The 24027-nt window shown below is 43.9% G+C and overlaps 4 protein-coding genes across 11 annotated transcripts; 2 read left to right on the top strand and 2 right to left on the bottom strand.

Moving 5' to 3' along the window:
* Positions 1 to 1455: 1455 nt before the first annotated feature.
* On the top strand, positions 1456 to 6910 carry napab (N-ethylmaleimide-sensitive factor attachment protein, alpha b). 2 transcript variants are annotated; one of them, XM_046389825.1, is made up of 11 exons: positions 1469 to 1716; positions 2852 to 2931; positions 3041 to 3157; positions 3471 to 3517; positions 3651 to 3728; positions 3869 to 3924; positions 4081 to 4165; positions 4659 to 4763; positions 4848 to 4916; positions 5317 to 5367; positions 5767 to 6910. In XM_046389825.1, exons 1-11 carry the CDS (start codon positions 1619 to 1621, stop codon positions 5866 to 5868), a joined length of 888 nt encoding a protein of 295 aa, XP_046245781.1. In that variant the 5' UTR covers positions 1469 to 1618; the 3' UTR covers positions 5869 to 6910. The 2 variants fall into 2 exon arrangements, with proteins under 2 accessions (XP_046245782.1, XP_046245781.1); XM_046389826.1 differs by lacking the exons at positions 4659 to 4763; positions 4848 to 4916; positions 5317 to 5367; positions 5767 to 6910 and adding an exon at positions 4258 to 4451 and having other exon boundaries at positions 1456 to 1716; positions 4081 to 4219.
* A 119-nt stretch (positions 6911 to 7029) lies between these two features.
* Positions 7030 to 9727, top strand: b3gnt2l (UDP-GlcNAc:betaGal beta-1,3-N-acetylglucosaminyltransferase 2, like). 3 transcript variants are annotated; one of them, XM_046389821.1, is made up of 2 exons: positions 7030 to 7166; positions 8118 to 9727. In XM_046389821.1, the coding sequence occupies exon 2, from the start codon at positions 8260 to 8262 to the stop codon at positions 9538 to 9540; it is 1281 nt and encodes a 426-aa protein (XP_046245777.1). In that variant the 5' UTR covers positions 7030 to 7166; positions 8118 to 8259; the 3' UTR covers positions 9541 to 9727. The 3 variants fall into 3 exon arrangements, with proteins under 3 accessions (XP_046245777.1, XP_046245779.1, XP_046245778.1); XM_046389823.1 differs by lacking the exon at positions 7030 to 7166 and adding an exon at positions 7260 to 7641; XM_046389822.1 differs by lacking the exon at positions 7030 to 7166 and adding an exon at positions 7260 to 7596.
* Positions 9728 to 9896: 169 nt separating this feature from the next.
* bckdha (branched chain keto acid dehydrogenase E1 subunit alpha) lies at positions 9897 to 15293 on the bottom strand. Of its 2 annotated transcripts, none has more exons than XM_046389819.1 (8): positions 14980 to 15293; positions 13317 to 13493; positions 13130 to 13216; positions 12934 to 13042; positions 12354 to 12515; positions 12055 to 12261; positions 11819 to 11960; positions 9897 to 10799 (listed from the first exon to the last, which is right to left on the bottom strand). In XM_046389819.1, exons 1-8 carry the CDS (start codon positions 15091 to 15093, stop codon positions 10457 to 10459), a joined length of 1341 nt encoding a protein of 446 aa, XP_046245775.1. In that variant the 5' UTR covers positions 15094 to 15293; the 3' UTR covers positions 9897 to 10456. The 2 variants fall into 2 exon arrangements, with proteins under 2 accessions (XP_046245775.1, XP_046245776.1); XM_046389820.1 differs by lacking the exon at positions 14980 to 15293 and adding an exon at positions 14790 to 14914.
* A 1357-nt stretch (positions 15294 to 16650) lies between these two features.
* LOC124059629 lies at positions 16651 to 23768 on the bottom strand. 4 transcript variants are annotated; one of them, XM_046389810.1, is made up of 13 exons: positions 23594 to 23768; positions 22444 to 22622; positions 20788 to 22326; positions 20556 to 20695; positions 20276 to 20450; positions 20052 to 20156; positions 19634 to 19823; positions 18998 to 19545; positions 18744 to 18888; positions 18430 to 18661; positions 17658 to 17786; positions 17121 to 17210; positions 16651 to 17022 (listed from the first exon to the last, which is right to left on the bottom strand). In XM_046389810.1, exons 1-13 carry the CDS (start codon positions 23662 to 23664, stop codon positions 16654 to 16656), a joined length of 3912 nt encoding a protein of 1303 aa, XP_046245766.1. In that variant the 5' UTR covers positions 23665 to 23768; the 3' UTR covers positions 16651 to 16653. The 4 variants fall into 4 exon arrangements, with proteins under 4 accessions (XP_046245766.1, XP_046245768.1, XP_046245767.1 ...); XM_046389812.1 differs by lacking the exon at positions 23594 to 23768 and adding an exon at positions 23504 to 23590; XM_046389811.1 differs by lacking the exon at positions 23594 to 23768 and adding an exon at positions 23396 to 23517.
* Positions 23769 to 24027: the final 259 nt, after the last annotated feature.

Genomic DNA, 24027 nt, shown 5'->3' on the forward strand with positions numbered 1-24027 from the left:
CTGGTGCGATCAAACAACCACATCTAGTCGCTAAAGGTTCATGTAAAATGTTTCTCGATTTTTAAAAACATTAAGAAATGCCTGTAAACCTTGGTAAACAAGCAGGTCTTACATGGAGATATAACAATGGCAAGACATTTACCACCAGAGAGGCGTTTTAAGCACACAGGCATTTTTTGAATTTTCAGATTTGGGGAAACTGGGGTTTGGTTGTTCTTTAAATTGTCTAAGAAGCTATGGGGATTAACTGGTAGACCACATAAACAATGGGGAGGCTTGCACAGGTTTTTGTTTTTTATGACTGTCAAACCTAATTACAATGTTCAATTTGACAAAGTTAGGGACATTGGAAATTTGTGGACTAATTGCTGTTACGTACTGATAGAGCTGGACTGGGGCTGGAAACATGCATCCTCATCCAATGTTTAAACTGGGATCTGGAGCAACATGCAACACATGGTAGCCTTAGTGTCATGTTTTAGAAACGCTTTGCCGATCAGCACCCGAGAGGCTCATAACATGTCAAAAAAGAAGGAGAGGACCCCTAAACCTTTTAGTGACAAGGCTTTAGTCATTTAACATGACTCATTTCACATTCCTGAACAGGTGGCAGAGGAAATGCTGGTGGGTAAAGTGAAAGAATACAAAACGTAGCTGTCACCACATCATCTAACCACACAGCATCATTCACTGAATTTGTAGACTGCACTCTCCAAAATATTAATTTCAGCAGAGTTAATAATCATCATGAGACGAGATAAACTAGACCTCTGAGTCAACTGTCTTTACATCATTAGTTTATATAATTGGTACATGATACATAGGCTTAGACAACTTAAATAATATGTAATAGTTTACACACCATGAATTTTCTAGGTTAGATTCTTCTCTCACAGTCCAAAACATGGTGATCCAGGTTTAAAGGTGTGAACACCTCTGTTACTCACTGACGACTTGTCAGCACCCTGCAACTTTTCAAAGCATAAAATGGATGTAGGCGACTATATAGGGGTAGTCTAATAGCATATTACTATTATTATTATTATTATTATTTGTAGTTCACCACCATCAGGTACTCGTCCAGTGCTTAATGAATTAGTTGACCAAGAAAAGAGTTCAGCTAGATTTGACCAGTATTATTTTATTTGGGCCATAAATTTATCAGAAGATGCCTTCATGTATGATCAGTAAAATTAACGCTGTGAGTTGGCAAAGAGATACAAATGGTATAGTCTAACTGACAAGTTGTTGTCTGACTACATATAAAAACAATTAGTATTTTCGACCACAATCCAAGCCGTCGCGTGGGATATTTGGCTTATATATAGCACTAATGGTTTGTGAATTAAACTCTAATCACTTTTCAACAATTACATAAGTCAACGCCTCCACGGTGGACACTCTAGCCAGGGTGGTGGGGAGCTTACGGCGAGCACCTGAACGCAGCAGCAGTGTTTCCACGACTCCCGTGTCACATGACAGAGGAGATGGTTACTTTGCGGCTGGTGATGTGACAAGGCGAACCCATTCTGCTGCTGCTGCTGCTAGCATTGGTTAGCAAGTTTGTTGACTTTCGCAATTCGTCGTTCCTCTTCAAAATCAGAGCAGTGACACGAAAATGGACAACAGCGGGAAAGAAAAGGAAGCGATGGCTTTAATAGCTGAGGCTGAAAAGAAAATGAAGTCATCGCAGTCGTTTTTTGGAGCGCTGTTTGGGTGAGTATGTCAGTTAGCGCTAGCTACTGTTTAGCTAATTTTGTCAAGCTAAAGGCCAACTAAGCGGAAGGTGGCTAGCCGACCACTTACCACCAGATTCAGGAGGCAGGACAAAAAACAGTTTAGTTTCACCGCTGCAACACTGGGCTGCTTTGTATCGTACGTAGTTGTGGTCGATGATATGCGAGAGTGTCAGCGCTGTGGATTTTATGTGGCGTGCTGTGATACCTGCTGAACACCTATCTGAGAACAATTAAAGGTGAAGTAGAGATGTATGCAAAAACGAGGGTCATTTACACAACGCTGATTGTATCTTTGAGAGGACGGCTTTACCATATCAGGTACTGATGAGGTTTTAATCAAAGATCAGTCAAGTAGCATTTCAAGGGATTCTTTCTTTATCTACGGCTATTGTGCTGCTATAGCGCCAGCTACTGGGGACATTTCGCATGGCCACTCAATCGTTAGGCGCTGTCACATGTCCATCACATTTGTTTACAAGAGCAGGATGAAACGGATTTGTGAGTTTTGTCAGATTTAGTGAGATATTAAGTTTTGAAATCAGCTGAAATGATTCAGTTGGGTTTTTATTGGACTCAGAGGTTTGCAGGCATGTGCACACTGAGTATGACAGTAACAGCTGTATTTTTGAAATCTCTTGAATGTACTTCTGTTCCGGTGATCAGCATCACTGCAAAGCGCCCGTGTTTGCCAAAAGGATCATTTGTGACTGTCTTCAGTTTGTCCAGAAGCACGCAATGTGTAAATTACGAAAAGTTTACGCCGGACTGTAAAGCTTGAAGCTACAAGCGTCCATGTGATTGTGTCTTGGCCATTATCATGGTGTTAGTAAAACTATTTATCTGATATCAATGTACTGAGAATAATAATGCTGTTGAATGTAGCATCCTGTATGTAATAATCAGATTGATGATCAGCGTATTAAAGTGTATTTCAGACAGAACCTGTCGAGCTGAGTGAACAGCGAATGCCTCTCAGTCGTTCTGCAGGCCCACAATATCCTTTACATGATCATATCAGGCTGATGATGCAAAAGTATTATAGCACTTTGTTTGTTAACGTCACCCAGTAATGTGTATGAATCTTGTTTAACTAAACGTGTGCTGTTGCGCAGGGGTTCCTCCAAGATGGAAGAGGCCTGCGACATGTATGTGAGGGCTGCAAACATGTACAAGATGGCCAAAAACTGGAGCGGTAAGAGTAAATGTTACATGATGAATGAACAAGGGTTAATGATCGCCTTTTTCCTTGTTTAGGTCAGACTTCAGTCCTCCTAACCTAACGCGAAACATTTTCTTTTCAGCTGCGGGAAATGCGTTCACCCAAGCTGCTCGTCTTCACCTTCAGATGCAGAGCAAACACGATGCTGCAACTAACTTCATAGATGCAGGAAACGCCTTCAAAAAAGCAGATCCACAAGGTAATGATTACTCATCACCACTCTTGAGCTACGTGAGTGCTGAAGTTCACCCGTAATGCTTGTTTTACAAACTGCTGTGCATTATTCAGGTCTCTGTCTACTGTGCGTTTAGCAAATGGGAATGTGGACCGAATGCTTTGCACCTGAGAGAAATATAAATAAATAAATGACATCAAGCTCAGTCGTGTGGTCGACATGTCTTAGTCATATTGTTAAACTGACTCTGTGCATGAAACCTGCACTTTACCTGACTCTAATTTTGTTTGCTCTTCCTTGGTTCTTATATAAATGCACATTCTCTTTGTTTCAACAGAGGCCATAAACTGCCTAAACCGAGCTATTGAGATATACACCGACATGGTGAGTCTGTGAGCAGGGAACTCTTCTTCGAAAAGTCTGTTTGTAATGTTGAGCATCAGATTTACTTTACTTACTTTACGTAACGTGACACGCCTCCTGCTGATCCCTCCGCTCATGTGTTTTCTGGTTTCAGGGGCGCTTCACCATCGCAGCCAAACATCACATTAGCATTGCGGAAATATATGAGACAGAGCTGGTGGACATTGACAAGGTGAAATATCATTTTACATGTGACTTCTATTCTTGCTTCTAATTTAATTGTGTGTATTGTTTTGAACTGTGAAGTAATCTTGTCTGGATTGTGAGTGTGGGGAAGCTCTGCTTTCAGCTTATATCCAATTTCCATTCCAGGCCATTGCACATTATGAGCAGGCAGGGGATTATTACAAAGGTGAAGAATCCACCAGGTGACTATTTTATGTTTTACAGACTCATATTTTCCATTTTTTTCCTTCAAGTTTGTTTCTAATTATTTTTTTATTTCATGATTGTGCAGTTCAGTTACTGTGTGGCCTTTGACCCTTGATTTCTGTGACTGAGAAGTTTCCCCTTATGCCTTTCAGTTCAGCCAACAAGTGCCTTCTGAAAGTAGCAACCTACGCCGCTCAGCTGGAGCAGTACCCAAAAGCGATTGAGATCTATGAACAGGTGCGATCATGCTCACCAGCAGTCTTTGTCTCAACATGTTATCAGTTGCTTCAGGTATGGGCTTAAATTAGTCTCAGACCCGGCTCACGTAGAATCCAGGTGCATGCGTTCGGCACGAGCACACCGAACGGTATCGTACCGTATTTTTATTTCTGATCTCTGTGCCGTACACTCAGCACTCATCGATCATCTGTGCAAGGTGATGTTTGCTTTCCTACCGTGAAATAATTATTGCTTTACATAGAGCAAATGGAATCTATACCTTTAAACAATATTAAAATGGGGTCTGTGAAACCACCTTCAAAGTGCCTGAAGTTGACTTGATGAGTGAGTGAGTTGGGCAGTTGGGAGGCCGTGGGGAGATTCATGGTCACGCCTGGCACATTCCTGTGCATGTGGAGCAGAAACACTGAAAAGCGTTCTGTTCTGTACACATGTCATATTCAGGGGCTGAAATAATGAAACAAACATGATCTGTACTTTGTGACTTTAGGTTGGCACTCACGCAATGGACAGTACGCTCCTGAAATACAGTGCCAAGGATCACTTCTTCAAGGCGGCGCTCTGTCACTTCTGCGTAGACATGCTGAACGCAAAAGTAAGCCAGAACACAGAACTCATGTCCATGTACAGCAGTCAGAGCGTGAGCTGTTGTCCTAATGCCCGTCCTCTTGTCACCCAGCTCGCTGTGCAGAAGTATGAGGAAATGTTCCCGGCCTTTTCAGACTCTCGAGAATGCAAGCTGTTGAAGGTAGGCTTTGGTGTTATTTTACATCTAAAATCCTGGTATGCAGAGATACGGAGGAGCGAGGCTGATGCAGAGAAGTTTAACTCTGCAGACCGCTGAGATAAACTTTCCAACTGGCCGACTTGTTGCTTTTTGTTTCCTTCTCCTCTGGCGTCTGTCGTTGTCAATAACAACTGTTCCCGCGGGTGCTTGACCTTGGTAACATCTACATGCCAGTAATCAAAAACAAAATCTGGATTGTAATTTTCGTCACGCAAAATGTCCCTCCGCGTTTCACCCCTCCAGCATCACATTACATGTCGGCTGTGTCGGCTTCCCGGAGTGTGTTTGTCGTGTATTTTTGTCTATGAGCAGCCTTTGTAATGTAGACTATTATTGTAAAAAATGTTTTTAATCCACCCAGAAACTTCTAGATGCCTATGAAGAACAGAATGTGGATGCCTACACTGACGCGGTGAGTGCACGCTTATCTCTCAGCTGGCGTGCAGCCACGGTGCTTAATCTGAACTGTTTGAAGTTTCTGCAGGTTTATGGGATTCCAATAAAAGAATAAGGCCTCATAGTAGCCTTCTTTATAACTCATTTGAATCAGAACGTGTCAGTTTACTGTCTATTTCTTGACACAAACTGTTATATAATGACCCTTATTAATATCACACCGTTCTTAACAAGGCTTAGACAAGAAGAACAAAGTGCGGTATGGATAGCATGAAGTTAAAAAGACAATACCAATTATATAAAATAAGCTACAATACAGATGGGACGAAGTTAGAAACTAAAACAAATTATTTTTTTTAAAAAGAAACATTTGGTTTGTGGGTAACTTTGCTGATATTTACGACTCATTTCTCAGGTGAAAGAATACGACACCATTTCACGGTTGGACCAGTGGCTCACCACCATGCTCCTCCGCATCAAGAAAACCATACAGGACGACGAGAGCGACCTTCGCTGACTTCCCTCCCCGTGTCGCCTTCACTCCCTCAACAGCCGATTCGCATCCTTCTTTTTTGCCTTGAGCCTCTCACTTCCGTTCTTTCAGCGACCTTGACTTTCTGACCATTAGCTCTTGTGTTCCTTCTCAGACAACTGTGTTCATTTCCTACCATCTGCAGTGTGTTTTCTCGCCTTTTTAATTTGCTCACCTTTATAATCTAAAAATTATGGTCTTTATAGGTATGAACACTATTTTCCTGAGTGCACACGGCACACAGTATCTTAGTTGTATGTTGTTATAATCCAGGTGTTGGCCCAGTGTTACTTAAAATATTCATAACGGGCTGCAATGCCAAATACTCACACCAGCACACTTCTATAAAAAGGTTTTATTTGATGTTTCTTGTTATAAAAACGGATGAGAGGATGCCAGTTAACACTTTGATCTACCAAATCTATTTTCGAATAAAATTAACTGACCAAAATTTAGACTAAATGCTATAGAGTATACAACGGATCATATCAGGGCACCTCTAATTAAACAGCACTTTCATCTCGGCTGCAGAGCTCCTCTCCAAGCAGGCAGTGAACGCACCCTCTGCCTTATTCTGCCACGCTTCCTCAGGATGTGAACAGCTGGATTTGACGAGGAAAAAAAAGGAAAAATCATGCTTTTAGAGGCGTTTAATTTGCCAATTGTTTTTGTCACTTCCATATGAAGTGCTTTTATTCCACAGAAGGAGGTGAGAGAAGCCCGTCACCTTCATGAACATTTGCATGGTTTTGGTATGGATGAGAAAACTAGAGCAGCCTGTTTTTTTGTCTTTTTTGTGTGTGTGTTTTGTTCTGTTTCCCTCATGACAAGCCGGGCTGAAAAAACATAATCATTTCTGCCAGGCCTGCTTCAGATGCAATACATTGATAAAAGGAGCTTTACTGATCTGAACACTGTGCTCTTGTACCCTCCTGATGATCATGTCGAGAGACGATTGGTCTTAAATCATTTGTACGTCAGTGATGTTTCCTGTCAAACGTTTGAATAAACCTGTCTCAGACGCACACCGCCCTGGGCGTGGCCTCCACCTGCCTGCTCCGAGGTGATCACCTGACCTCCCGGTTCAGAGGTGCGCCTGCACGCGCTCGCATCTCCTCGCGGAATCCGTTAAGGAAAAATACGTAGCGGTAAACCAAATGATGCGGTTTTCTGTACCTGTTAGCCTCCCGGTAGGATTTGAAGACTTATGGAAACTGTTCCGGTCCGCCGCCGCTTCGACATGTGCTTCAGCCTTTGATCGGTGTGCGTTTATCTTGGGTTTGGTAAGTATTTGTACAAAACATAAATGCTGATTTTTCTTCTTTGCGGTTTGTCGACCTCCAGGTGAAAAGTCTCACCTGCTAGCGGGTGTGTGTTTGTTCGTAAGGTCTCGACGGGTTTATGAAAATTTCATCGACTGTTTAAATGTATTCAATATTTAAAGGGAACCCATCAAAACGTGTTGGACGTATTTGAAGGACTTGTAAGATGGCAAGATAAGGAACGAGTTTCTTGTTTTTGTCAGGACAAATCAATAGGTGTCAGGTGTTATCTTAATTTCTGTTTAATCAGGGAGGCCCTCGGGACTTTGCTCCACTGTTATTTGTACAAAGCCTGTTTGCCCCTAATTAAACACTTGAGACAAGGGTGTGTTGAGCTGCATCCCAATGGAGAACCACTGCAGGCTATAAAGAAACACAGTCGGACCGCATTGTGAGGTTTTTTATTTTTGTGTTTTATTTAAATACATCAGTAGAGGTACGTTTTGAGCCGTTGGAGTATGTAACAACACTGAGAGCAGATCAAAAAGTACAATTGCGATGTTCTGTTGTTCAAAATGTGTCTCCATTTTTTTTTCCCTCGTGGATTTGAACGTAAAAGCTCTAGTTCACCTCACTCTCCTTACGTGCAGTATTTCAAGAGGAAAAACGCAAACTTTATTGAGTTTTAGAGTGAATATGAGCAAGCACAGCCGTAAATAATTAAACAAAAAAAATCAAGAAATCTTACAAACTCGTGAGGTCAGCGGTGAGTTTAGAGTTTTCTCCCAGCAAGACGTGCTGGCTTTGAGGTTTGCCAACATAACAAGGAAATCTGAATTCCCAATTTTCATTAAATATTAATTTCAGCTAGTTGTTCATTTCCCTTGAGTTTCAAGGCTGTAAAGTCTGTGATGTGTTCACTTACATTAAGGTTTCCTGTAACCTGTTTTTTTTCCCTCCTCCTGTTGGTAGGTACATCCATCTTGTCACCTGCTGGCTGAGTCTGTGTAACCTGAGAACAAATACACACCAGGTCCCAGTACCATCACCCCTGAAATATAATCTGTCTCTGGGAACAACACAACACACAGCTTGGTTTACTTACTCCGAGCCAATGAGACGTATTCAAACTTTCTGTGCTATGGTTCTCCTGGTTACTTTATTTCTGATCTTCTTCTACTCAACCCTGAACCTGGAGACGACCTACAGCCACAAGACGGTAACGGTGGACCCCCTGAGGCATCCCGGCCTCCAGGTCCATGACGGTGACGTGGAGCCACAGACCTCCAAGAAGGAGAGCGTCACCACGCCTCGTCCTGCTGACCACAGCGTGTCTGTCTCTGACGGCCTCAAACAGACCATCGTTCAGAATGGAGCCTACTGGAACCGTCTGCTGTACTCGGCCCTCAGGAGCCTGGACAAGGGAGGAAACGCTTTCAGACTTGACTCTGATTGGTCTCGGTGCAGGGAGGCAAATCAAGAGCTTCTACTGACCAACGTGCACGACTTCACCTCCTACCCGGTCTTGTTCCAGGACTTTTTGCAGGGTATGAACTGCAGGTCCCCACCACTCCTGATCAACCAACCCGACAAGTGCTTCTCCGGGAAAGGGAAGGGAGGCAACCAGACCTTTGTGCTTTTTGCTATCAAGTCTACTCCTGGAAACTTTGAGCGCAGACAGGCGGTGCGGGAGACCTGGGGGCGAGAGGGGCCGTATCAGGGTGGACTGAGAGTACACACAGTGTTTCTCCTGGGTCGCTCTCCGCCGGATGACCCTGACCTCAGCCAGCTGCTGTCATTCGAAGCGAGACACTTCGGGGACCTCCTGCAGTGGGACTTCCACGAATCCTTCTTGAACCTGACGCTCAAAATGAACACGTTCCTCCAGTGGACGCTGAAATACTGTCCTCATGTCTCCTTTGTTTTCAGCGGAGATGATGATGTATTTGTTAACTCGCTGGCACTGTTCAGCTACCTGCAGTCTCTGGAGCCCTCGAAAGCCTCTCAGTTGTATGTTGGACATATCATAAGCACAGCGAATCCTCTCAGGGACCCTAATAGCAAATACTACATTCCTCTGAGTTTCTATGAGAGTCCTTACCCTGCTTATGCTGGTGGAGGGGGCTTCCTCATCTCTGGAGCGTTGCTGCAGCGCCTATATTCAGTTTCACAGGTCATACCTTTCTTCCCCATCGACGACGTCTACATCGGGATGTGTTCGAAGGCTGTGGGAATTTCTCCTGAGGCACACGCGGGCTTCCAGACCTTCGATGTGAAGGAGCAGGATCGTGAGAATCTGTGCGTACACAAAGATCTTATTCTGATTCACCAGCGCTCCCCAGCGCAGATAAAGAAGCTGTGGAAGGGCATTCACAGCCCCTTGTTGACTTGCTGAACAGGACTGGTGACGATTGTAGAGGGACTGCAGTGAAATAGCAAAACTGTGGCTAATCTGCTTTCTTCATTGTTCCCTTCACTGACCCGTTGCACACCAAGCATTTTAATTGAGGGTTTTGTATTGCCCACTCTTCACATCTTGCATGTATTTTAACTTGGTAGTAAAGCGGCTTTTTAAGTTTTAACAGGACTTGGGTGTCATTCTTTAAGAAAGAACTGGAAAATGCAACAAGCATTCAGCATTTTTCTTTGGCACCGAGGATCAAGATACTTCGCTGCCAATTCAAATTTAATCATTAACCCAATTGCCATTTTCCTACTGAATTTAAATTAAAATAATTCAACCAGGACAACTGAAGGTTTAATAGTTTATTTACCACAAAACACCAAACATTTAACAGAAGCTTGATGGGTACCCAGTTATGGGACTTGAAAGTGTGTAACAGCATGCAAACCCATCTAAAATCTGGGTGTGCCTAATAAAAACCATTAAATTAAAACACGGAAGTTGTTTGACACAAGTTAAATCACTCGCCTCAATGACACACAAAGGAACCTGTTAAACAGAACAACCACTGAAGAGGACAACTGACTAGAGGGAACATACTGAACTGAGGTTAACTTCTGTTTATTAATTTGTATATATAATGCATTCAAACAGCACTTGCTGTTTATTGCTGCACGTTGGTGACCTTGGAATTGCCGTGAAAGAAAGACGTGATTCAGCACTGACAGGAAATCTATTAACTTAAGGCACCAAATCCCGAGGCATGAAGTAGTGTTGATAGCATAATCTTTCTCCTCTCCATAATTTGCTCAGAAGCAACTGACACATCAAAACTATATTTTTTCTGAATACAGTACAAGGTTCATCCCACTCTCAAACATCAGCCGCTTCCACCCTGTCAGTGCGGTTACTTCTCGTACAGATCAAGCGGGTAGTGCTCTTTGTACTGCTGAATGTGCCTGAACATGGACTCCCTCTGCTTGCTCAGACCGGGCGTCATCTCGTTGTACACGTCCGTAAACAGCAGCTCGGGATTGGGCTTCAGCCGTTTCTCGGCCCTCTCGAAGGCCTCCATCACCGTCTTGCGGGACTGCTTCCGCCAGCTCTTCTCGTCGTCCTCGCTCCACCAGCCGCGGGCCATCATGTAGTGCCTCAGCCTGGAGATGGGATGGTCCTGCTTGTCCCAGTAGTTCACCTCGTCCACCGAACGGTAAGCGGAGCTGTCGTCACTGGTGCTGTGGTGGCCGATTCTGAGGAGTGAACAAAGTTCGTCTTTGTCAGCCAATCATTTACTTCAGAAACAACTTTTTATCTCACCAGCTGAGGACAATTTTTACTAGAAGATACAAATATTCACTTATGGAACTCAATTTTTCTCATTTGGCTAAAATAACACCTTTCATGAAGATCTTTGAGGTTTCAACCTCCTGTTTTCTGTTTTTCTTCACGCAACTTCAAACACTGTGAATGTTGATTTATATCATTAGGTAGACATTATGAATAAGCCCTTATGGGCCCTTTTCTCTCTCCCTACAATTCACTCACTTGTACAGGCAGGCAGGTAGGTTTCAAATTTGATTTGATTTGTTCAGGTATTTACTTCCTGGTCCTTCAGTTCCCTTTATTCGTATTTTGTGGATGTGGTTGTGTGGTTTTTGGGTGGGACGTTAATGGGAGGATTTAAATGCTTATGTTTGTTTTTGTGTTTTTCCTGCCTTGTTGTCTATTGTGATTAGAAACTTTAAAAAAGGTGTAGTTGACAAGACAAGTGTTAATTTCTATTTGCTTACAAATTAGTCACCTTTCATCAAGCTGTGTATGTACTGAGAGCTCAAACATACCGAGCTGCCAAAAAATACAAATATTTCTTTAAAGGGGAACTGGGTCTTGCCGCTTATATGGAACTAAGTTGCACAAAGCTTTTCTTGGCTCTAGAGGGAGCTGTGAGAAAGGTGACAAACTGCCTCGAGTAAACATGTTGGGACTGAAGACAACAAGGTGTGGAGTTAAATAGAAATGAGCTGAGCCCTATAGCCCACTCAATTCTGCTAGACAAGATAGTGGCTCAAGGCTACAGCAGCCAATCTCTGACCAAGCTGCCAATGTTGCATTGTGGGTAATGTAGGCACCGGGTCTTCGCAAAGAAGAAGGAGCAATGGTGGAAAAAAAGACATCTCGGGTTCTGCTGCAGCGACTTTGATTGGCTGATTTGTTTGGTCAGCCAGAATGACAATCGGTCAGTCTGAAAGCACACAAAACATCAACCAACCTGTAGGTCATTGCCTCAATGAGGAAGGGCTGGTTCTCAGCCACAGCCCTGCGGCGCGCCTCCTTTGTGGCATTGTACACAGCAAACACATCATTACCATCGACACGGATGGACAGCATCCCATAACCTGGACCGCGAGCAGCTGTTCAATCAGAGGAAGAATGAAAGGCGCGTTCACAAGAACTGCTGAGGATTTCAAATCACATGCTGCAGATAGCCGCACCGAGGCTCCTTACCAATGCCGTCTCCCCTGTACTGCTCGCTGGTGGGGGTGGAGATGGCGTAGCCGTTGTTACGACAGAAGAAGATCAGCGGGCACTCGAGGGTGGCGGAGAAGTTGAAGCCGGCATGTGCATCGCCCTCGCTGGCCGCTCCCTCTCCGAAATAACATATTACAGCTCGGTTCATATTTTCTCTCTTCAAGGCATATGCAGTACCGGCCGCTGAAAGAGACAGATTAGACATGAGTGTACCTTTACAGCACAGTCCGGTACTTTTCAGACTCGAGAGGTTCACGCACAGGTGTACAGCTCACCCTGAGGAATCTGAGTGGCCAGAGGGGAGGAGATGGTGACAAAGTACAGGTCCTTGCAGCCATAGTGCACAGGCATCTGGCGGCCCTTGCCGAGGTCATCGGCGTTGGCGTAGCACTGAGCCATGAACAAATCCAGAGGAAAACCACGGTACATCAGGACTCCTGCAGGGCCACATAATAATAATAATGAGGAGAGACACAGAAAATGAAAAAAGAAGATCACTAGATGACAAAATCACATCACTGCTGAAAGACATTTTGCATGTTTCTAGATGTTTATATCCGAGTTGTAAACAAGTTTTCCCGCCATTTCTACAAACTGCAACGCACAAATAACAGATGACCAAGCTCGGAGCAGAGTTTTGGTCCTTGATATAACAACACAACTGACACTAAATACATCACATAATATATGATGTCTGTTCCACATGATAGCTAAGCTAATTATCACAAAAACTACTGCAAAAATGAGATGAATAACCAAAAGTTGCTTTGATCATTATCAAAACTGTAACCCTATAACTCAAAAGGAACTTTGTCAGGAAAGACAGTCTGAAACCACATTCCATCTGATCCTTACCAGCTTCTCTGTATTGACCGAACACCATGTCATTTGGTTCAAGAGCAGCAGCACTACCGATATGGGTCCCCTCCTCACCATAGTTGGTCATGTAAAAGGAGATCCGACCCTGCAACAAATCAGTAACCTGTTAAATTCTTTGTTCTCCGGCTGTTTCACGGTTACATCAGGAAATGCAAGAGGAAATAAAACATACCTGTCTCTGAGACTCATAGAGAATGCGGTCCATCGTGTTCAGCAGAGTCATCTTCTGATAAAAGTTCAAAACTGTCTCTTTGGGGAGCTGAGTGGGGAAGAAACACACACCAACCAATGAAGGTAAGCATTTCAACAGTGGAGGCCATAGCACCTTTTTAATGACCAGAGGTGCAGGCAGGCTCTACCTGAGGGTCTTGAGAGGGGTTGATGATATTGCCCTGCCTGTCCATCACCCGGTACACTGGGATCCCGGAGATGACATTGGGCTGGATGAACTCAAGTTGATCCACAAACTCAGCCGAGGCTCCGGGGAACTGCGGCTTTTCAAGTGATGAGTCAAAGGGCTGCTGCTGCCGCACGGCCTGACAGGTTGAATACAAGCATTATTTATTAACAACATCACTGTGGCTGTGACAACGGAAGGCGCTCTTCCTCACAGGCGCCACAAAGGAGGGACTCATCTTTCTCTGAACTGTGACATCCAAAGAAAAAGTCTGCAGCTGCTCGGTCAAGACTGGATGGGAAACTGACTTTTTGCATGATGTTATATTACAGTTGGTGTACTGACTGGAATATGGCTGCCGCTCCTCTTTTAAACATAGGCCACAAAGGTTGAAATTATGATTGTGTAAATCACAGATGTGATCTGATGATTTCACATGTTTGTGCATTTCATGGGATGACAGGATGTTGTGCTAATCCCATACTAATACTGTATTTTCAAGAATATGCAGTACTCACGCACAAGTACATTATTATAAGTCATGATATTAATACAAAAATGGATGTATTGCTTTGCACTCTATCCAAGACCGTGTGTGATTTTAGAAAAATGCTGCCATCTCGGAAAACGTCACTAACACTTCATTACAAACTTAACATTCACGTTTCAATTTGTGTATTTTTTTGTTCTTTTCTGATGCTGTCCCCGTCGCTGTCTCATAAGCATCCTCTGCAAAACACGCACACACACACACAAGCACACAACGACCGACAGATTTTAGTATCAAACAGGGCGGGGACAACGTTAACGTGTTGCATTGCCCAGTCCTAATGCGTAATAACGCGTTGTCCCAGCCTTAGTATTAAATTTGCAGTGGAAGTGATGCAGCAGTTTATATTTTCGTGTATTTTGACTTGTCAACATTTATTTATAAACCACACTAGCAGAATGAACGTGCAGATGTCATAAGTTATCACATCGTGACATTACAGTTATGACTCCAAATACATTTGTAGGAACGCAGACTTGACTTTTTTTTTTTTTTTTTTTGTAAAAACGTCAGGTTGGCGTTAGAAGGTTTCCTCCTCACGCCCCTTCGTTCGACCAATGGGAACGTAGCTAGCCAAAACTTTAGCCGGCTATCTAGCTACCTAAGCTTCAGTCACAACAGTAAACACACGGGGTGTCTGTGCCACTAAGGTTATTGATTGCCTTTTCAAACGTCTATGTTCACAAATACGCGGCAGCATTATATCTACTTCATATGGCTGTGTTGGTATATCAGCACAGAATCAAGGCTACGTTACTTTCTGCAAGGTTGTCAGATAAGCCAGCTCGCACACAACCTCTCGCGATACCCGAAGAAGTCACCGCGTTGTGAATCCGTGATGCGTCCTCAATCCTGCCTTAAACATAACGCTTTTCATCTTTATACCTGACAAGTAGCTGATAATTTAAGTTGACATCGCATGTTTCATACTGTGCTGAAAGCATCCCTTCAGTTTGCCGGGCCACAATCAGAGCACTTCTCCCGGATCCGTTCGCAAAAGCGACCTTTCGTGTTATTCCGCTAACAGGGGCTATCTGGCAGGACTGCAGAGGAATGGTGCGCATTTTAAACTTACGCTGACTCGGAAGGCTCTGTGTTGAAGCTGCCTCGATGCCTTCAGTCCTGCCGTCTGGCGAACAGCGTGGAAGCACACTCCATACATTTTGTTCATACCCCTAACAGCCGCCATCTGCACGGTCCACAGTTGTTTGATTCGAGCGGCTCTGCGCTAACTGGACGTTTAGCTTTAAAATATATGTCACAAGTGTGCGACAAGACGAGCCAAAAGGCCTCCGATTGTTCTCCGTCTACAGCGCTGATATCCACAATCACACTCTCCAGCCAGGTCGAATATCTAACTTACATACATCTGTGTCAAGTCTACCATAAAAATCATCCGGTCAAACCTTCAAAATAAAGCTCAACGTGACCACTAACGGCACGGCTTGAACAGATGCACTCAATTTAGAGAGGGAACTGACGTGTGTCTTTATAATCCTTCACTTTGAAAACTACTGATAATGTTAAAAATAGAATCGTTTTTTCATTGTAACAGCACAAGAGGCTAATATATGGCTAAAAGGCTGCAGAAAACATTGAGTTTGTCTTCGCCTTTACATTTAGTTTGAAGGCAAAGCAGATGACTTCCGGTGTAAGCAAAGTCAATGGTTGAACTCAATAGGTACCCAGCTGAGCCCGTCAAACGCGTTGGGTTATACCTTTTGCACCTGGAGTCCTTTTCCGGGTTGCTTTGTCACTTTCAAAAGCCACGGCTAATGCACCCATTTTTGTCAGATTTTAAAAGTTGTCCAATAACACCTCGCAGTGACAGTGAATATACAACATCTGTTAAATCTCTTGAATACAGTTGCTCCCTTTGGCCTCGGTGGCTCGGGCTGATAGACTTTTACTCACAGGAAGAAGTGCCAGTAAGATCTCCAAACAAAACCAGTTCCAGCGTGGTCACGCTCATATGTGGAACTGGTTGAGCTGGATGCTGGCAGATTCAGTAGCAATACTAAGACTGCTGCCTGAGTCTGAGGAACCCGAGTCAAACTGATAACCTCCAGTGCAGCAGCAGCAGCATTGAGCTCCACCCTTTCAGAGCGCAGAACACTTCACTAAAACTTTCTTCTGTCTGTGATTTTATTATTCAAAGCACATTCTTGTTAGACAAAAAGCCAGACTTGTGACATAACCTTTTTTTGCATTGAATCTTTGTGAATTTTTTGCTTTAATGAGCAAATGTAAGAAAAATACTTTATATCAAAAATATATTTTTTACTCCTGATAATGTAGCTGCACACTGTATGAAAAACATCTACTGAAGGTCTATTAAATGACAAAGAAAATGCACACTGCAATTCACTAAACCGTAGCAGACGCCTTCAGTTTAATTCACTTCAACAATTAAATTTTTGTCTGACCAGCAGTTTGAAAAATATTCACTTTATTACCATAATCTGCTTTTAATTCTTTACTCTGTGTAATAAAAAAATAAAGCTCCAAGTGGCAAACTGCTTGCCTAAAACCCCCAAACTGAAAGCAATGAACGTTTGGCCTTTCGCTGGACAAAAGAAAGGACTTAAACGATAAATCGTTTATCAAAACCGAAGCAGCTGCTGATCGATTTTAGGTCACCACTAAGTGATTAATTGTTTCAGCACTTATTTACGTTATTGGTCCCAATGGCACAGTTTTAGCGGGACACTTGAGCTCTGCACACACTGACTGTTGCTTGTGCCGGTTTTTAACAGTTTTTCTGTAGAAAAATCTGCATGTCCGCCTGATCCGAGAGAATGCGAGACCTCTCTTGGCTGACCGTGTCTCCCGCTGTGGAAAACGCTCTCTCGTGAGGAGTAGACGACGCCTGGATACACAGGTACGAGTTGGAGAGTTTAAACAGGAGGGGCAGCGCGTCTCGTCTCTCCCACCACCAGGCCAGAGCGTCCTCTGATGTGGGCACCGCCGGGAGGTTTCTGTACAGCTGCATTTCTTGCTGGACTCTTTCAGGTACTGACGTCGTGTTCTCTGTGGCTGTGATGCTCTTCAGGGCTTTGTCCTCCGCCTCGAAAAGCTCTTCCAGGGCGGATAACTTCTGCCGTTTGGCAAACAGAGTCTGACAAATGGGAGTAAAGCAAAACCAAAAACAAAAAGTTCAACAAGACAACCTGGATTGTATATGATAAATGTTTTGTGTAACAGGGATGGCTTTACCTCATCTGAATACTCTTCATCATTTTGCTCAGATGCATCATCAGCATCACTGTCCTCATCCAAAGGTTTGGGTTCCTTCTGATTCGACACCTGAAGATTATATTTAAGGAAAGGAAAGGAAAGGAAAGTGACATATTTTGTCATTGGAGGGAACTCACTCCAACGAAATTTGTTCTCTGCATTTAACCCACCCAAGTGACGTGCACACACACACAGCAAACCCGGGGCAGTGGGCGACCGCGTGCAGCGCCCGGGGAGCAGTGGGGGGGTTAGGTACCTTGCTCAAGGGTACCTCAGCCATCACAATATATTGACACTGATGAGTCCAAAAACTGACAAAAGGGCAGCACGTCAGAAAAATCAGAATCAGAATCAGAATTCCTTTATTTATCCCCGAAGGGAAATTCTTTAAAAAAAATTAACTATAACTATAAGAGTGTGTGGGACGGCAGATGGCATGAAGGGATCAAACATGTGAGTGCAGACAAGATTACAGCATGCAGCAGCAGAACCGCAAAACAAAAGAGAATACTGTACCTTGGCCGTGGTGGTAACCCTCACCGCAGCATTTTGCACTCTCTGCCAAATCTCATCTGAGTCAACTCTGTTCTTGAACCTTGGATCCATGGCGCTCGACTCCTGCAGGAACTTCCAAGTATCACCATCCTGAAACAAAGCATACACACTGTGGTTCTGCTCTGAAAACAAGACTAGGATCACACTTAGGATCCAGCCTAAACTGAAACTGACTTTGACCGCAACATCTTTCATCTGGTGGACAAAACAATAGAGATACCTTGCAGTACTATGGATTAACCACAAGATGTCGCCATTTGACAAAGGCCTGGAAACAATGAACCGTTTTCAACACAAGCACCTGCGAAAGACTCAGGGCTTCAGAAAGCTTTGTTATTCAGCTGACAGAAATTAAATCTGCAACTATTTTGAGTCAATTAATCATTTAGATGATTTTTCAAGCCACAATACCATCCATTCTTGTCTTTTATCAGTGACAACTTGCTGCTTTTCTTTGTCTCATATATTAAACATGGAGAGTAAATATAATGAAATCTAGTGACACCATCTTGGGCTTTAGCAAACTATATTTTTCACTATATTTTTCAGTGTTGACCACTAAACAGTAAACTGCGAAAACAGTCGGCTGATTAATCCACAATGAAAGTAATTGTTAGTTGCTGCAATGAATAAAATGTCTAAAAACACACACTAAGCTTACAGCAGACTTTATCAGGTAAATAACTTAGTTTTCATATTGAATTTGCTGGGCAGTGGAAGGTTTTGTACATACCTTGTAGTACGTCGACAGGTCACCCCAGATTTTTCCCTTCAGTGTGGTTGTGAACAGAGTGTCGTCATCCTGCGCCTCAAAGTGGGCCTCCAGTTTTTTCAGGATGGGAAATATCTGACTACACGTTGGACTCTTGTCAGCTGAGACACACAGCGAAGACGTGTACACAGGCTTCATAACTCTGACGAACTCTTCTGCTTTCCGGTGATCGTCGTCTGTGAGCGTTTCCAGCCTTCGGAGTAAATTTATGCGAATCAATGAACAGATCATTTCTATGCAATTAACGAATATTACATCCTGTTATCTTTCATTACCTTCTCTTCTCAACCGACTGCTTGATCTGTGGATCTGTGCAGGTGGCCTGGATGGCAGCGTACTGCTCTACAAACCTCTCCACCATGAGGTACAGCGAGGTCCAGCGGGTTTGGACATCAAGCACTAAAGACTGTCGACGTAGATCTGAAACACAGACGTTCAGCCTCTCACATTCAGTAAATCCTCTCACTGACACACTCCATGTTCTATTGAAACAGCCCAAAAGAAAGTCTGGAAGAGATCGTGTACTCACTCAGAAGCTGTTGTTTCTCCTGAAGCACCTTTTTAGCTGTGGAAGACCTTTTGATCCACACAACAACAGCTCTTATTTTCGATGCCCATCTGGCCACAGTGCTGCTGGTGTACACACTCTGTGCAGCAACATTAAGAACTTGTGCGAAACACCTCAGCTTCCTAAATTGCACTTTCCTGATGGTGATGTCCATACTGAATGTATCAGCCACCGTCACGGCAACAACTTTGTCTCTGACGCCAAACTCCTCCAGTACGCTACCTAACTGCTCCGACACGACCGCGTCGGTCTGAGCGTCGTGAACCGGCTTCGTGCGAAGAACCTTCTGCTGCATGTGGCCTTTCATTATGAAGTGTAAAGTGACCGTGAGGTAACGGTCGTGGGCCAAACTCGTCCAGCAGTCACATGTCAGTGCAGCCTCAGACACCTGGAGCAGCTGTCTGATGATGTGTTTCTTCTCCACAGAGTACCATGAAGGGATGAGCGCGTTTGTGAGCTCGTCTCTGGAAGGCAGCTGGTACTTTGGGTTCAGCGTTTTTGTCATCTCTCTGAGAGTGAAAGCAGAAATGAAAATGAAAAACAGCAGATGTAAATAATCACATTTGTGTATCCAACATCCAGGTTAACAAAACACACCTAAACCACGGCGACTCTAACGTGGACGAGGGATGCAGTCCCTTCACAAGATATCTGGTGACAGCCCTGTGACACTCCTCTGTCCTTTGTTTGCTCAGCCTCTTCCTGGCAGCCGGTGTGAAGGAGGCTGTGACAGCAGACACCACAGCTTCTTTCACGTTACTGTCGGTTGCAACACAGGGAGAACCTCCTGTAGGACGGGGAAAAAATGACCCACCAGTCTGAACTGATATATAACGATACCTAACACTCGCTTTACTTACTGCATGACCACAAGCAATGATTATTTTCATTACTGAGAAACTTGTTCAGTCTGAAAAAAGGTCATTTTTTTATTCTATCCAAGCAACAGCCTAAAATGCCAAAATATTCTCTAAAATGTCAACTAGTTCGCTACAAGTCTCTGATTTACACTTACGAGCAACCAGGCTGCTGGTGATTATCTCCATGCACACCGAACCCCAGACTTCCTCTGCATTTACTTCTCCAGTGAAGGACTCCGGCAGGCCCTGGATCTCAATCCCTGCACAATATGTACGAGAATTACTGATACTGCTTTTAAATAACAAATACTTTGTTTTTGTGATTTGTGATATTTAACTCCAGGTGCATGTACCGATGCAGATACCAAAATATACTCACCTGCCATGTTGAAAATCCCCTTCTGATAAAGATCCATCATGATGACAGATGGGCGGTCGTGATTCGTAAGAGCCTCAAAGTGGAGGTAAGCCTGAAGCACTTCCATGCCACAGGGAGACCTGTCACCTACCGTCCGTTCCAGCACCTCCACCACTGCACCATCAGCAGTGTGATTCTAACAAAATGGGAAGCAGACGGAGATTAGCATTTTTAGCCAATCATCTAAGTAAACTGAAAATAAATAAATAAAACAATTTCTACTTTCTTGAAATACAGGAACCTTGACTGAGTCTCGCAGAAGCAAGCAAAGCTGCAGACTTAGGATTATGTGGTTGTTGTAATTGTGAACACCGCCGCTCCACTCCTGATAATGGTAGACCAGTTCACAATCTGGACACTTTTTGAAAAATGTGGAATAATCTGGAAAACATAAAAAGATGTCTTAAAGGGTCTGAAAAAATGACAACAACAGGAGACCGTGAGGTGTAATACGGGCACATTTGTAGACAAACCTTCCATCACTCCCGTTAAAGTAATGACCCTCGCTTTGTTGGTGATCAGCACTGGCTCCGTTAAGGAAACCTGACCTGGGCAGTCTTGGCAGGCGGTTTCAGCTGGAGCCAGATGCTTTGACAAGTGTATTTCAGACTCAGCCTGGGTGACGCTCTCTGGAATCGTGGAGGGCAACTTTTTTTGGTTGTAAATGTACTTCGCCATTTGTTTTAGTCCTTCTTCGCCAAGTGGAATCACAGTTCCAGCTGACTTTTCTGTGGACGTTTCTGCGGGTGAGTCCTCCATCAGTTCAGCAATTCTGAGTGGTACGTCTCCTTTGGCATCTGAGGAAAACAACTCTTTGTTGGACTGGAAGAGATACCATTTAGCTATGCTTTTGTGCAGGCAGGAAATTCTCCCTCGTATACAATCGCAGTGCCACAACCTTCCCTTCATATTATATGTCACAAATAATCTCCCTGACTTGCTGTACAGTGACCCTTTGGGCTCAAACACAGACAAGTACAGACAATGACTTCCACCAAGATCCACGAGAGAAACGAGCGGCGCTGAGGTCTGAGCTGCGTGGTCATGATAGTGAAGGCACTTGGCCTTCATGTCCTTGCCGATCAGTTTATTGGCAACCAGTTCCTCCAGCACAGCAGGCTTCAAGTCTTCCGTGCTTGCATGAGTAAAACAAAAGTCAACTGACCGCAGATGGGGACACTGGCTATCAGGCAAGCCGCTCCTCCTTTGAAAATCTGAAATAACCTTGCACCGATCTTCTTCGCAAATCATTTTGTGTGTGTCACCTGACTTCTTTTTAATGACATGAACTGGTACGGCAGTGGCCTTGTAAGACTTTGCTACAGCGTACACCCCGTTATGAGAATCAACACACTGACTTTTGAGATGGTCTTTGGCCGTTATGTCCTTTTCGGAAATTAAGTGTTTCCTGAGTTTATGTTTCCTTAGATTTTTTTTATGCAAGTGCAGATTGCACATTGGACATTTGATCTTTCTCCGTACTGTACTGAATATTGGACCTCTTTGCTTCACCGGGTTGTCTGTTAAAGTACAGAGGTGGACTACTGGTGTTGTTGGCTGGACAGGAGGGTCAGGTGGAACAGCAGGAGGGACAGATGTAGTTGTGAGTTCAATGAGGTGGCAAGCTGAGGCAGCCTGCTGCTGGTCTGCTGAGGATTCTGGTTTAACGGGGTGGTCAGGTGAAGCACGACGCTGGTCTGCTGTGGGTTTTGGCTGAGCAGGTGGCTTGGGTGGAGCAGGACCCTGTCCCAATGTGATAATCTGCTGCAAAGGGGGAGTGAGGCTGAGCAGAAGGATGGCAGGCTGGGAGACAGTGGTAGCTGACTGAGCAGGAGTCTCAGGTGGAGCAGCAGACTGGCTGCCCTTTGCAGCTGTTGATGAACTTTGCATTTTTACACATTTGTCCATGTGAATTTCAAACTGCTTCCGAGTTATAATTGTCTTTGCACAATACGGACAATGAAAATGTCGTTCTCCTCTGCATTGCAGCTGACAAGAATGAATATCAAACTCTGCAAGGAGAAAACAAAACTCATTAAAAGTGGATGTAACGCCACAGGAGAGCAGCTTTGTGCCACTTACTGGATAAATGATCAGTGTGTGTTTCAGGTTCAGGTGGCAGTTCTGACCTCCGTGCTTTAACGCCCTCATTCTGTGGATTTCTATATGTGTCCAAACACTTGCATAGTCTCCTTTTGGCTTGTAGACGGACGGCTGGCAGAAGGGACAGTGGTACAGCTTGCACTCTTTGCACACGTCCAGACGCATGCGGCCATCTGAACGCCTGCGCACTGTCACATGCAAGTTCCTACAGGGAAAGATGGGAAAACTCAACACTGCAACAGCACAAATACAAATAATTACACACATCACAAACTGAATTTTGTTTGAACATAAAATACATTTATCTAGTTTATGTCAATTTGTTCTCTGTTGTACGGAAGTCAGCATAAGGTTTCATGTTTGATTGGTTTGGGTTAGAGGTGTGGTTATTTCACGTTTAATGCCTAGCTTGTTTAATGCCTTAGTGAGAATCTTTTGGTTAACATTTTTGGTCTTAAGAGACTGTGTTATGTTCCCAGCTGTTTAACTTATCACACTGTGACAGAATTACTTGTTGAAATTACCTTAATTTCTTTTAAATAAGTGAACAATAGAACACGACATCTCGACATGAAAACGTTGTCAAAACACGACCGTACAAACACGCACCACAGGCAAATATCTCTGCAAGACAGAAGGAGCTTTGCTGCCGACATACCGCGTTTTGTCTCCCTCTTTCGCATGTTCACAAACTGAAAGACAGTTTCTCAGGTTTGAAACTGTGTTTAAAATAATATTCAGCCTGTCTGACTACGCTGGTTTTGGAAAAAGACCTCGTCCAACATGGCACAGATGCCCCCCCCCCCAAAAAACTGCAAAATGTCCCCTTTTTGAATTGTTTAACTATAATAGTATTTTCACAAATGTGCAAATAGGTTTCAAACGGCATTAGGGCTTTTATTTAAAATGTCTAACACGCTTTCACGACAGCAAAAGCTGCAAAAACACAGGATAAGTCCCTCAGTGGTGTTTGTTTACTTTGGTTTTATCTGCCATAATGGACGCTAACTTCAGTGTCGTTCTGACAGCTAACGTTAGCTCGCTGGCGGCTGACATCTCGGTTAGCTTGGACCATCTGTCTCGTACCATCACCACTGCTGAGGACCGTGAGGTACAACCACAACCGAGAAGTGTTAATCGTGTATTTGGAGTACATCTCGGTGTAACTCCTCTCACCCTTCAACACGCCCAGAAAGCGGCTCTCGCGCCCCCGTCGTCTCACCACACGCCCCGCACGCCTGCGCCATCTTGACTGGGCGTCATTGAAGTTGTGCGGTACGTGTTGCAGTTTCTGCAGCCCTGAGATCCGCCTGCCAGGCAACTCCTCCTTCCAGATCCCCCCTCCAACTCCCATATTTAAAACTTTATTAATAACACATTGATTTTACAATGCAAGTAACCACAGTCCATAATTTATAAGGAAATAAAATAAAATAACCCCACTAAAAACACCAGCAGAAATTTAAAAATGCACAATACAGAAATTAAAAACGGCTTCAAACATTGCAAACCACCTCGAATCACTTGTAAAACTATGACCCACACGATGATTATATTTAAAAGAGAGTTTGTCGTCAACAAGTTTTCAATAAGTTCAATAAGGTTAAAAT

The sequence above is a fragment of the Scatophagus argus genome, chromosome 5, assembly GCF_020382885.2.
Source record: "Scatophagus argus isolate fScaArg1 chromosome 5, fScaArg1.pri, whole genome shotgun sequence".
Classification (NCBI taxonomy): Eukaryota; Metazoa; Chordata; class Actinopteri; family Scatophagidae; genus Scatophagus; species Scatophagus argus.

Excerpts from the sequence above, each read along its gene's own strand:
- b3gnt2l (XM_046389821.1), top strand. The coding sequence starts at position 8,260 with ATGAGACGTATTCAAACTTTCTGTGCTATGGTTCTCCTGGTTACTTTA.
- napab (XM_046389825.1), top strand. The coding sequence starts at position 1,619 with ATGGACAACAGCGGGAAAGAAAAGGAAGCGATGGCTTTAATAGCTGAG. Across the intron at positions 1,717-2,851 it reads TTTTTTGGAGCGCTGTTTGG|GGGTTCCTCCAAGATGGAAG; the intron begins GTGAGTATGTCA and ends GCTGTTGCGCAG. Across the intron at positions 5,368-5,766 it reads TGGATGCCTACACTGACGCG|GTGAAAGAATACGACACCAT; the intron begins GTGAGTGCACGC and ends CTCATTTCTCAG.
- bckdha (XM_046389819.1), bottom strand. The coding sequence starts at position 15,093 with ATGGCGGCTGTTAGGGGTATGAACAAAATGTATGGAGTGTGCTTCCAC. Across the intron at positions 13,494-14,979 it reads ACAGAGCCTTCCGAGTCAGC|GCCGTGCGGCAGCAGCAGCC; the intron begins GTAAGTTTAAAA and ends TCAACCTGTCAG. Across the intron at positions 10,800-11,818 it reads ATTGAGGCAATGACCTACAG|AATCGGCCACCACAGCACCA; the intron begins GTTGGTTGATGT and ends TTCACTCCTCAG.
- LOC124059629 (XM_046389810.1), bottom strand. The coding sequence starts at position 23,664 with ATGGCGCAGGCGTGCGGGGCGTGTGGTGAGACGACGGGGGCGCGAGAG. Across the intron at positions 22,327-22,443 it reads GAGGGCGTTAAAGCACGGAG|AGTTTGATATTCATTCTTGT; the intron begins GTCAGAACTGCC and ends TTCTCCTTGCAG. Across the intron at positions 18,889-18,997 it reads GGAGAAACAACAGCTTCTGA|ATCTACGTCGACAGTCTTTA; the intron begins GTGAGTACACGA and ends TCTGTGTTTCAG.